This window comes from Lampris incognitus, chromosome 5 (genome assembly GCF_029633865.1).
Source record: "Lampris incognitus isolate fLamInc1 chromosome 5, fLamInc1.hap2, whole genome shotgun sequence".
NCBI classification, from domain to species: domain Eukaryota; kingdom Metazoa; phylum Chordata; class Actinopteri; order Lampriformes; family Lampridae; genus Lampris; species Lampris incognitus.
Genome location: NC_079215.1, coordinates 39,665,032 through 39,678,688, shown reverse-complemented (window position 1 = coordinate 39,678,688; position 13,657 = coordinate 39,665,032). Strand labels below are relative to the sequence as shown.

The following is a 13,657-nucleotide window of genomic DNA, read 5'->3' as shown; positions in this document are numbered from 1 at the left end:
CCCATAAAATGTGTGGCACCTTTGCAGCTCTGGTGAGTCAGTGGTCAATTGGGAGAAATTTCGCCACCCCCTCAAGTTGAATTTTCTGCTCTGTGTTAAATGCACAGTCCAAATGGGCATCTATGTGCTTACATTTGGGGTGAGTATTGCACTCCTTCTCCCCTTGTCTCCCACATGTGGTCTTGTGAACACTGAGTGATCCACGGCCCTAAATCCTCCCACTGGGTGTCAACTGTTTTGACCAGAGGCACATGTGGTGTCGAGTTACACACACAGTGGAGCTGGGTTATAGCGGGGGTCGGCACAACTGTCAATGCTCACATATCATCCCAATACATCCAATCACATCCAATCACTAGTCATAAAATCACTTTCTTTCCCTTGCCGGAACCAAAGTTTTTCAAATCCCTCATCAACTCCTTCACTTACGTTGGCTGCAACATGCAAATCAGAATCTTCCATGAATGTGTGTTGTGGTGACATGCAAGTATACGCCAATTTAAGCAAATCAGAGGTTATTGATCTCGGCCTTGACCGTGACATATTCCATTGGTATAAGTACAATGGCTTGCCACGCCCTAATTGTATATACTGGCCTGGGATGTCTGATATTCTAGTGACCCTAATTCCCTCCTCTGTACAATGCAATATCAAGCCTAATGCACACATCACATCTCTGGCTAACACATTTACAGGGCAACATCTGGAAAAGAGAAAAGGGTGTTTTGTTCTGTCACCGTGTTCTGTGACGACCGACAATGGCGTGGTATATAATTCTCTTACTGCAACACCTGATGCCCCTACAGTGTCAATATATCTACCACTCAATTTCGGGGGCACTTGAACTTCATTTTGTTTTATTATTAAAACCTTAGCTCCAGAGTCAACCAAAGCGTATTATGTTTTTTGTTTCTCTCTGCCATTTCTAAAATCATTTCAGGTAAATTCTCAATTGTGCTCACCTTTGTCATACTGAATACGCCCTGGCTGTCATGTGTTAATGTATGTGTTAGTGTGTGTGTGTGTGTGTATGTAGATGTAGTGCCAGGGGTGCATTCACCAGACTTCCGGGATCTCCTCCGTCCCCGCTTCCAGTCACACTTCATCTTCGATGTACACACCACGTGTGTCCAGTGTGTTCCAGTCTCTTTCTTGGTTCAGTACAGTCTTTTGCCCAATGATCAGGGGCCCAACAGTTCCAACACCCCTTGTCTCAAGGGCCTGCATTGCGGGGTCCTCAGCCTCTGCTCCAAGGGGGACCACCTTTGCTTCTCCCTCTGCCTCTGTTGGGGCTCTGCTGAGTCTGGAACTGTGCCAGCTGACAGCTGATTTCTTCCTCCGTGCCGTCCAGGAAACAGATCTTGAACTGTCGTTCATATGGGGAGTCATTTTGTTTGTTCGACGGCGCTGGTGGTGCTAGACCGCTGTTTTCCCTGAAAACCTTAGTCAGTCTGACTAAAGTCAGACACAGTCTCTCCAGGCTGCTGTCTACAGACCTTTATTGTACCCCATCTCATGGTGGCCGGGAAACTGTCTCTCATTCTGTCACATAGTCCCTCTGCATGGCACCAATAATCGGCATTGTCTGCCAGATATAACGGTCAGTTTCTTCTGGCCAGCCCCGCCTGCACTCGTCCCCATTTCAATTTCATGCTGTGCATTAACAGAGATTTGGTTTCTCTCAACATTAGTCTGTGTTGATGTACAATTTCGAGCAACATATTGACACTTGTTCTTCCAGCAGTGAGGCTGGATGTTTCAGACTCGCCTTGCGAGGAGGAAACAACCTCGGTCATACTCGCCTTGCATGGGGGTGGGGAGGTCGCTGGGCTCTGCATGACGGGCTGTGCTGCTGCAGCCAGTGGTTCTCTGGCCTCTGGATATAGATGGGCAGGCTGTCGTTGGTCTGCAGCAGGTTGCCGCTGATCTACGGGTCTCTGACGAGTGGCTGAGACGGGGAGAAGATCCAGGTACTTTCTGAAAGCTGAGGACAGTGATTAATTGCCCCCCCACACCCTTCTATCTCTTGTCTCACTATTCTTTTGCCTGTTTTTTTTTTCTCATATTTTTCCATCTTATCCTTATCCTGCAAGTACTGCAGCTGGGTCCCCCCCCTTTTTTTTTTCTCTCTTTCAGCTGGTTTGCAGTAAAACTACCAGTTTCAGGAAAACACTTTTTCCACATTGAAAGCTGATTACAGGGGTCATCACCATATCCTTCACACATAATTTTCACACATCCTGACAAACAAGAATTGTCAGTCAAAGGTTTGCTTTGGTTTTTGCCCATACTGCTATATTGCTGTCTCTCTCTTACCCGGAAATTTCCTGTACTGACAATTCAATTGACATTATTCATTATTTCCTTTGCCAATGGGTCATCACCCCTAAGTGAATGTCATTACCTTCAGATGTCTCCACGTGGTCTTCAATACTGTATCCTCATTTAAATAAAAAAGCTGTATTGTACAATTCCTCTCCCCACAATCGCACAGCTCTCTTCTCAACCCCGGGAGTCGACTACGAGCTGTCCTCAGTGGAGGTAGACTTCCTGGGTCTTAAGCGATTTTTAAATCCCTTCACCAGACTGGCCGGCCAGATTCCACACAGGGAGTGAGTTAAGGAAGAATATGAGTTAGGCTTCCTGGGCGAGCCCCCAAACTGTCGTGGCAATTATTTAATTCCACTCTGACAGAAATGAGGAACGAGACAAAAATCTCTTGCAGTATTGTCACACGATTTTAATACATGTTCATTAACAGACGCATCCAAGCCCAGGCGCCTGAATGTGCACCGATCAATACAGTACAGTCTCTCTTAGAGGGCAGTTATGTGTTCTTCCCCTCCTTAGCTCATGTCTTCCAGCTCTCATCCACCAAGGCCATTTCTCCAATTAATGTGTACACACTTGCTACACTCAGTGAGTCTCCCATACAGCCAACAATTAGCAATAGGCCCTTATTTGTGTACCTGGAGAAGACACGTTATAAGACTACCTTTGTTCTATTACACAAGGACTTCAAGCATCTATCTAAGCAATGTAAGATCATGGTGAAAGATTGAAAGTAAACAAACATCAAACATGAATTGCCCTCACAGAGTCCATGAAAGGCACAATGAGAGGATTTGGATTTATACGACAGGGTGTCTGGTTGCATTGAGAGGCTGACGCTACCTTGGTGTAAACTGGCGAAAGTCACCACAGATGGATCACCAAATTTAACAGGAGAAAACGTCAGAATGCCGAAAAGAATCCAGGACAAGGTGAAAGAAGAGGACCCTGAGTTGGAGGTAATTTTCCTACATTGTATTATCCACCAGGAATCCCTGTGCAACACTGTATTGCAGCTTGATCACGTAGTGAAGCCAGTCGTAAAACTGACCCTAGGGTTAGTGTTTGGATGTGAAAAGTTTCATGGCTATGTCTATGGACTGCCCACCTTTACAGCAGAAACAGATCACCAACCACTTGTTTCAGTCTTCAGAAAAATCTGAACGACATGTCTCCCCAGATCCTGCGGATGATGATGAGGCTGCAGAGATATGATATGGATCTAGTCTACACGCCAGGTAAATACATCATTCTGGCTGATGCACTGTCCTAAGCACCTGCACCAGTCACAAAGACACAGGTCAACACCATCTCGGTGGATGTAGAAATGCATGTTAACTTGATTGCTTCCTCCCTCCCAGTGTCAGACACGATGTACAAGAAGATTGCACTAGAAATGAAAAAAGAAATGACATTGCAGACAGAGATGGCCAACCTCCAACATTGGTGGACAAAGTAAACTCTCACAATTCTATCCTATCAAAGCAGTGCTGAGTGTGGTCAATGGCCTACTGCTGAGGCAAAACAGGATTATCATTCCAGAGTCTATGCGCCAAGAGGTGCTCAGCCGGATCCACTAGGGTCACCTTGGCATTGAAAAGTGTAAAAGAAGGGCTAGGGAAGCTGTTTATTACCCAGGTGTCCATAGAGACATTGAGACACTGATTAGTAAATATGACACATGTCAAAGACACCATTACAAGCAAACCAAAGAGCCAATGCTGATTCAAGACATGCTAGCCAAGCCATAGCAAAAAGTAGAAACAGATCTCTTCCATCTGAATGGAAAGGACTTTCTCTTAGTAATAGACTATTAATCAAACTATCCTGAAATCGCACAGCTAAACAGCACATCTGCAAGCAGTGTTATTACTCACCTGAAAAGAATCTTTGCCAGGCACGGAATTCCTCAAACAGTGCAGAGTGACAGTGGCCCCCAGTATATTTGCCAGGAGTTTCAGATGTTTGCAGAACAGTATGGGTTTCAACACACCACATCAAGCCCTCTCCATCCACAGGCAAATGGGAAGGCAGAGAAAGGAGTGGAATTGTCTAAAGACTCCTGAAAAAGGCCGCTGAAACCAACTCAGACCCTTACCTGGCATTTTTGACCTATTGATCCTCACCTCTGGCATGTGGAGCATCGCCTGCGGAGCTCCTCATGAACCGTAAACTGCGCAACACACTGCCATGCATGCCTGTGAAAAAGGAAAACAGGGAACTGACACAGAAACACATGCAGCTCAAGTGGGAACAGAAAAAGAACCATGCACGACAAGGTTGCCAGGAGTCTGAAACCTCTTACAGAGCATGATGTGGTCAGAATCTGCATGGAACAGAAAATCAGTGGTCCTGAAAGAAGTAAGTCCAAGGTCATATACCATTGGGACTGAAGATCAAATCAAATCAATTTTATTTGTATAGCCCAATATCACAAATTACAAATTTGCCTCAGTGGGCTTGACAGCAACACAACATCCTGTCCTTAGACCCTCTCATTGGCTAAGGAAAAACTCCCTAAAAAACCCCTTCAACAGGGAGAAAAAATAGGAAGAAACCTCAGGGAGAGCAACAGAGAGGGATCTCTCTCCCAAGACGGACAGCGTGCAATGGGTGTTGTGTTCACGCAATTTACATAATACAGCACTGAAAGATGATAACAGAATTATAATGGACATAAAATTTATGAAGAACATGATGCACAGGATGCCAAGCAGTGTCCACATGCCAACGGAGCAGTCCAGGACCCAAGCCATGTGACCAGCATCGTCATGTAATAAAAGAAAAACTTATGTGAGGAGTGGAAGGGTACTGGACAGGTACTGTGGAGAAACTGCAGAAGTCTGCATAAGACTTAGGAGACATTTCAGGAACAGGCAGGTGCTGAAGTGACACCTCCTGTCGTGCATCCTCCTGACGTGCACCCAACTGAGTTTCCTCCACCTACCCCAATGACTGAAACACCAATCATGCGCAGGTCTAAAAGGGCTAGAAAACAGAAAGTTATAATGGACTTGTAGGATAAAAAAACAAAAACAAAACAAGAGACTTTGAGTTTGGTTAGAGATATCATACAAGACATCAGAGTGTGGAGTTATTTGAAAACTTATCAGAAACTTACATTGAGTTGGGATACCTGAAAAAGAAATAATGTGACTTACCTGTTCGTTGTTAAAAAAGTGCTTTTAAGTTTTTTAAGTGTTAAAGATATTGTTTAATGTTTAAATGACTAGGTGTGGCAATAGCTTAATATGACTTACCCGTTTGTTATTTTACCTGAAAAGGAAAGTGTTAAAAATGTGGTGTAATGTTTAGATGACTAAGTTTGTTTATAGCTTAACGGTCTGTAGACTTTATACTTACCTTGTATTCTTATTCTTATTATTTTTTTTGTATTAACTTCAAAGGAAGGAGGACGTAATGATATGTGCCCACTGGGCTAGTAGGTGGCAGTATTGGTATATCTTGTTTATTGTAGAAGGTTAAGGTTCATGCGACGACCAGGATGTGGCGACCCCTAACGGGAGCAGCCGAAAGTAGTAGTAGTAGTAGTAGTTAAGGTTCATGCACAGAACATTCTAGGGTCAGAACATGTGACAACCATGGTGCAGACAAGACGTGATTAAATACACAGAGACAATATATACTTTTAAGCTTGATTTATTACGTAACAGAACATTACACTTATCACTCCCTCCTTCTTTGCTTTCAACTCGAGTGGGAAGGAAGTAACACCGACAGACCTTCTAAACACCTTGATCTTAGCGGCTCTATCCCTCTGATGCTTTGAGATACAATCAATGGTAACTATGCCTCTTTTAGTTATCCTGATCAATCGTACATCTCCAAGGTTTTTCCCTACAAACTTTCCAGCCTCATGCCAGAAACCAAGACTTTGGGGAGAGAGGGAGTAGAGTGGAAGGGAGAAACATAAGTACAGCTTGTTGAAAAAGGTGATATGGGTTTTTGACCGTATTCTGTGACAGAGGCATTGTTCTTTGTCCTCTGTGGCAGAGGAAAAGAGGAAGGCCAAAGAGAAGGTTTATGGATGTGGTGAGAGAGGACATGCAGGTGGCTGGTGTGACAAGAAGATGCAGAGGACAGGAAGAGATGGAAATGGATGATCTGCTGTGGTGAACCCTAACGGGAGCAGCCGAAAGTAGTAGTAGTCTGTGACAGAGGCATTGGAGGAAGAGTGACCCCGGCAACCAGACGGCAGAGTGAGAGATGGACACGGACAACAGTTGAACAGCAAAGACGGCTTGGTACCTTGTTTCCCTCTTGTGTCTCACTCCTTCTCCTTTCTGTCTTACAGAGCAACCCCTGTTAAGTTTCCCAGCGCATCGTAAAGAAGGACCTCAATGAGGAGGAACCTCATTTTGTCTTAATTGGGTGTTTTTCCCAGACCGGGAGCCCACAATACATCAGAATTAATTACTATCGTTATTTACAGATTTATACAGATGGTTATAAAGACCCTAAGACAGGAAGAACAACAGCAGCAATAATAATCCCTAAGCATTTTGTTGGATATAGGAGGAGACTTTGTGATGACATGTCTGTTTTTGCATATGAAATTATGGCCATGGTTTTGCTTTGCAATGGGTAGAGGATGTCAGGCCAGAGAGAGAGAGAGGTAATTGCATCAGATTCGTGTGCAGCATTAATGAGTTTAAAATTTTGCAACTCCAGGAGTAGAGAGGATTTATTGTTGGAAATACTACAATCACAATTCAGAATTCACCAAACACATTTATCCGTTAGTTGTGTGGGTCCCTGCCCATGTCGGAACTGATGGGAATGAGAAGGCAGATAATGCAGCAAAACTAGCTTTGAAGAGTGGGAGTAATCACATTAATGTAAATATTAATAAGTTAGAAGCTAAAGTGATTAAGGGATAAATCAAAAAAGATGTGGCGGAACGAACGGGACTAAGAAAGTAAAGGAAGATATATTTTTAAAAACAAACTATTAGTTGGGAGTGCAGGGTCTGGAGGATGAAATAGGAAAGGAGAGGGTTATAACAAGATTAAGGAATGGTCATACTGGTCTAAACAGTTGGAAAGCATTGGAAAGCATAATAACGGAAAGTGTGAATATTGTGGGGAGGAAGAAACAATGGATCATGTATTATTGTATTGCCAGAAATAAACACCCATACAAATGAACGGAGACCCCATCAGCACCACTGACTCTTTTAAATTCCTTGGAACATACACCAGCAATAACCTGAAACGGAAAATTAACACTGAACACATCATTGCAAAAGCTCAACAACGACTTTATTTTCTTAGGCAGCTTAAAAAATACCGGATCAAACATCAACTTCTCGTTCTGTTTTACTCAGCCATTATCAAGTCAGTATAGTATGGTACAGCAGCACAGACAGTCAAACATGGAAAAAACTGCAGCGGATTGTCAGCAAGGCATCCAAAATCATAGGCAACCCATTTCCCTCAGTTGAATCTCTACATACTAACCGGACTGTAAAGCGAGTAAAGATCACCTCTGACCCCTCACATCCTTGCTCATCACCTCTTCCAGCTCTTTCCTTCAGGGAGGCGCTACAGGTCACTGTCAACTAAGACTAACCGCTTTACAAAGTTTTTTTCCTCAACTAGCCATAAGCGCTTTGAATTCCTCCCTACAGTCCCCTCCTCACACACCATTGGCATAAATACCACCTGTTATGCCTGATATGTTTATTTCTGTTATTGTGTAACTGTATTGTTCGTGATAATATGTGGATTGTCTATTGTTGTCCATGTATGTGTAACCAGGTTAAAATTAATGTTTTTATTTTATTTTGTTTGAGTATGAAATATCACCAAATCCTGTCTGTGTGCTGTGATTTGTGTTTACTACATTTTATTTTATGTCATTATTTACTTTTATGTATGTTTTCCAACGACCGTCATATACGTGTACTGTCGCTTTAAGAGAGAGGTCTTGTGGGTACACGGAAGAGGGAACGCGGGAGAGGCCATTTTTGTTTTGTGGGAGGAGTCTCAAGCAGCGATCGAGCCGAGCCACGCGTGTTTCTTACCGTAGGACAGTTTTGCTGGTTGAGGAGAACGTAACCTTGAGTATCCCTGTAAGAAGATACTGTAAGCTGTGGGATAAAATACTTGTTTATCCTTTCTTACATCGGAGTCCCGTGGACGGTTTCTTCTTCTAACGCACACAAGTGAAGTCCGGGCAGTGGTTGAACTTCGACCCCCACGTCCGTAAGAAACACCGCTCCCGCTGGAGGACTGGACGCTTGTCGAAGGGTTTGAAACTAAAATAAATGGCAAGGTGGGCCAAATAGAGTCCTGTGTGTCCCCCCTCCTTCCTTGATCATGATGATGATGATGATGATGAGAGACTGAGGGCCCCCCACAACACCTGGGACCCCACCGAAAATAGAACACAACGCAGAGCTAACGATGAGAGTGACGGGCGTGCAGCAGGCTGATCAGCATAGAACAGCATAGGACTGCCCCCGTTACATATGTATTGTGCTGCAGAATGTAAAGTGTACCAAAAACAAATTCCACCGGCCTTGGTCGTGTGGCTAATAAAATTATGTCTATCTATCTATCTATCTATCTATCTATATGACTCAGGGGAAGAGGTTTTAAGGAATGCAATAAGAGAGATTGGAGAGCAAAATATCATAGTCTAAACAAATCTTTCAGTAACAAGTGTTGGAATCTCCCTCTAGAGTATCGAAGAACATCAAGAATAATGAATAGAATTTGAGAAATATTAGTATTAGGCATTTATTTATTTTTGTTTTATTTTTGTTCCTTTTATTTATTTTATTTCCTTTTATTTATTTATATATATTTATCGTGTTTATTGTTTCGTATTTGTATTTCTTTGTATGGTGGAATTATTAGAGGCTAGCGCTTTAGTTCACACTCCAGATCGGTGGGTAGCGGTAATGCACCCCAATCCGTTTGCTAACCGCCAATAAAATTAAACCAAGAAGACGACGAAGAAGAAAAAGAAGAAGTAGATACGACTTTGTCCAACTCACACTTCCGCTACTGCGTGCAAAAGTTTGTTTGAGCCTCGTTAAACTTCAGCACCTTAATGACATCCGGCTTATAATTTACTTAGACTTTACATGTTTCGATTTCCCGTTACTTATTATAGCGAATAGATAATTTTAGTCTGCATAAGTTCGTTTTTGCGGATTTCTTCGAGTGATGAGTATGTCGACGAACACCTTGTACAATGATCAAACTGGAGCGGAGGCTGCTGTGGAAGCGGGGCAGGAGAGCACACCGACCTCCTCTGGCACCGCGGTTGGGTTTGGACTTTTCAGCAGTGACTTTAAAAAGTAAGACGAATGTGTTCCGTTCCCTGTTGGTGTTTTCTCTTTTCAGTACAACATGGCTATTGTAAAGGGTTGCCAACTCCTTGAAATGGAAATAAGGAACGGGACAGGGACGAGGGTTGGATGGACGGGGCGGCGCGGGCATAACAAATATAATGTGCCTTACACACACACACACATTATATATAATAAGGAACGATTCCCTATTTTAAGGAACGGTTGGCAACCCTACTATTGTATCAAACTTAATGCAGCTCTGTCTAATTGGCATGTTGGCTTGGTGGAATAAGAGGCCAAGCTCCTCTGTATCAATTTGGTAATGATGACGAACAACCATGTTGGCAGTTTTTGCTCCTTGTTTTAGATAACCCACTTAAGGGTGTTGCTTAGGAAAAAGCATACACGAACTGGGAGGTTTATTTGAGTATTAGTTATCAATTAACACGCCCATTGAAATCGAATATATCCTCTGCAAGAACAAATCCAGAAAGATGTAGAAAGATGAGGTGAACTTAAAAAGTAGGATAATATAAGGTGAGATGGGACGAATAGGGGTGTGTGGGATGGAGGAGTCAGACAAGAGGTTGATGGTTTCTAAATGGTTAGTCTTCCTCAGCCCGAGCAATTGTGGTTCAATAAGTTTAATTTTCTATAAGTCATTACAAGAAAAAAAATCAAAGCGACACTTTTGTACCCACCTCTTTCTACTTTTTAGGGAGTCAGCAGAATGTGTTCTTGAGACTTTACACTGTACTGTTCTCCATTTCTAATTTGATTAATTGTAAAAAAGTTTTAATATTATAACCTAAATAAAGGACAGCTGTCCGTCCACATGGTTAAGCCTAATTATCCTGGGAATAATGAACAGTGAAATGTGGGGCCCCACTGCTATTCTGCGTTGGCAGAATATTAATTTTAATAACGACCTACTCCTTGAGCAGAGAAATCAATACTGGACCTTTTCATTTTATTATGTTATGGTGAAATGTCACAAATACCTCTTAACAAAGCAAGTAAGAGTCCCCCAAATCACTGCTAGGAATGCTTAAATTAATTTACCACTTTCCTGGCGTACTATGTTGTGTTATGAAAAATAAACAATACTATAGTAGAGTGGGAGATTTGTATTTCAACACTTGACTAATTTTTTCATTACCACATCATTTCACTACCAGAACTGATAAAATAGAGACTGGCCTATAGTTTTTGTAGTACTGAAAAGCTAAAAAGCCACCAAAACCACCATCATCAGAGAGAAAACCTAGGCTGGCTGGTAAAAAGATTATTTAAAGGTTGTGCAATAGAAAGAAATGTCCATTTTAAAAAGCAGGAGTCCTCATTATCAGTAGAGGTTTTCAAACACACAATGTCTCAAATCACGTCTGTGTTTATAACATAATACTTTCGTCAGCAGACTTGGTCATATGGGTGTCCACGGCTCTGGAGAAATTATCAGCGTGGTGATGTAGACCCACTGAAATGATTGGTATTTAAGTCTTTGTGGCATAACCTCCTTATGCAGTCTTCAACATCACAAATTTGTCATGGTAACGTTTCACCAACTAGGCTACTCCTCCATATTTTAAATCTGAAAAAAGGCTTGTCAGCAAGTTTGGATCCCTGATTTGGATCTCTGCCTGTTTTCGACGTCAGTAATCCCGTAGAGGGCAGCAAATTACCAATTTATTCATCATTTGATTTAGGTTTTGCTGTAAACCAGCACTCTTGTAACAGTTAAGTTGCGGGGTTTGCTTTCTCCATCCATCCATTATCCAAGCCGCTTATCCCAATTGGGGTCGCGGGGATGCTTATTATTTTCATTTTGTGACCTGGTTATTATTTTGGTTTCTTTCTGCAGGGTTTGCTCTCTGAATGTTTTAAAATGCTGCCGTTCAAGTCATTCTTCAGGACTCACTGTGGGCAATTTTATTTTGTTCCTATAAATACCGTTGTTGCTGTCATGCTTGTATCGGAATGCTCTGGATTTTAGCAAAGCTGTGTGGTTTAGACTACAACATCTTGTTTAGGCCTTCCACTCAAATTTAGATTTATTTGATGCACCAGTAACTACAAATTAGTCCTGAAATTATTTGTTAATTGCTCAGTCAATCAACAGAAAATTAATTGATTGTAAATTTTGTCATTTATCAAGTAAAAATGCCAAACATTTGCTGGTTACAGGTTCACACATGGTAAGATTTGTTTGCTTTTCTCTGATTAATATAATTACAGAATGATTACTTTGGGAATTTTGGACTGCTGGTTTGACACAGTAAACTGTTAAGACATAATTTTGGCTCTGAACTTGTGATGGGCCTTTGTCATTATTTTTGAAATGTTTTATTAGATGCATCCCTCGCTTGTGTCTGCAAATCTGAGGTTTGTATTATTAGCCAGGCTAATGTTTAGGACAATGTAGTTTCTCTAAGCTGTTTCACATGGCAGACTGTTCAGTTGGACAAAGCTAGGTCATATTGTTGGCGCCCTCCAGGCCAAGCTGTAGGACCTGGAAAAACTTACTAGGCTGTGAATGTTGCTTCTGTTAGCATGTTTTGCATCCATCTGACACAATTCACAATGCCCAGACATGTGTTCTGCCGTCAGTTATTGGGACTGTCCCTTACAGTGGAGAAACAGATGGTAGTTGTAGCGTCCCTGTATGGGAGACTCCATATTTCTTTTCAGTTTCACCAACACCAACAGTTTGGTTACAAGTATTCTTGAAGCACCTAAGACTGCTGAAATTTAGTTTAGTTAGTTACATGAGTTATTAATTTTATGATGAGCCATTGATGTGATTATTGTACTTTGAGAACTAATTAAAGACTATCATGAATGGCAGTTGGCTTGACTTTTAACCTTTGGGGGCTGAAACCATACTGTTGTAGGGATTACTGGGCATCATCCTCTGGAAGAAAGTTTTAAGAAATTAACCTCTTAAATTTTTTTTTTTAATGTGAGGATCTACACATCAACAAAACTTGCACACATTCTGTGCTCTTGACTAATGTTCCCTGGGTTGGAAGAGTTATTTGTAAATGAGCCAAAAAGCATGCCACAATGGTACAATTAAAACTAGACAACACTGCTTGCAATTAAGAATGGAAAAATGACATGTCAAATAATGAAATTGTAAACAATTGCTCATGCTATGCCCACACCAGAGAGACTTGTCAATTTGGTTTCACCATAATCATGTCATTTTTGAATAAACTTGACAAGATATTACTCCTCATTCTATCTATTAATTACATGATGCTGGTCACAGCTACCTTTGCTTACTGGAGCTGAATTTAAAAAAGAATATAAAGTACTATTAATCCTTCAATTCTAAAACAAAAATAATACTCTTTATGATTATTTGTCTATCTATATTATCAATTATATGCATTGTCATTTATCAGCATCATCCTCACAAATTGTTAGTCTTTTTCCTCTTTCCTGTCATCTCCTCTTCACCTCTATTTTTTCCTCCCAATGTCTCCTCTCAGGTTTTGATTATATCTTTATATCTTTCACAGACATACTTACTCCCATCTGACATACATCATAAATATTTTTATTTAGTCTGATATGATGTCCACAGTGATAATGATCAAGTAATCTCAGGTGGATTTTTTTGCCAGTGTTCTGACGATTTATGCTGCCTTGTTGAAAAATGCTATTGTGAATCAATAGCAATCTAACCCTGACCTGTCCTAACCATGCACAGAACGGCTAAGTAGCACATCTCAATAGGTAGCACATATTGACAGAACACCGGCATTCAGTAAAGCGACAGAGAGGAAGAACAGAAGCATCCATATTGATGGATGCATTTGAAAGTAGGCTTGGACAAGCCACACAATGGTGAAATTTAATATTTTATTGCAGATTTTTTTCAAACAATATGTTTCACTCTGGCAACGGAAAAGGGCTCTAGGATTTCAGAAAGGTTATCACATTGGCAGATTTCAGCTGGGAAACCTTGCCAAATCATAAAAGTGCCACAAATGGTAG

The 13,657-nt window shown here is 41.5% G+C and overlaps 1 protein-coding gene across 1 annotated transcript in view; it reads left to right on the top strand.

Moving 5' to 3' along the window:
- Positions 1–9,356: 9,356 nt before the first annotated feature.
- Positions 9,357–13,657, top strand: part of LOC130112270 (AP-3 complex subunit beta-1-like) — a 105,866-nt gene continuing 101,565 nt past the window's right edge. The window contains exon 1 of the mRNA XM_056279559.1: positions 9,357–9,661. Within this exon, the coding sequence (XP_056135534.1) occupies positions 9,528–9,661 (134 nt within the window). The 5' untranslated portion in view covers positions 9,357–9,527. The remainder of the gene's footprint in view (positions 9,662–13,657) is intronic.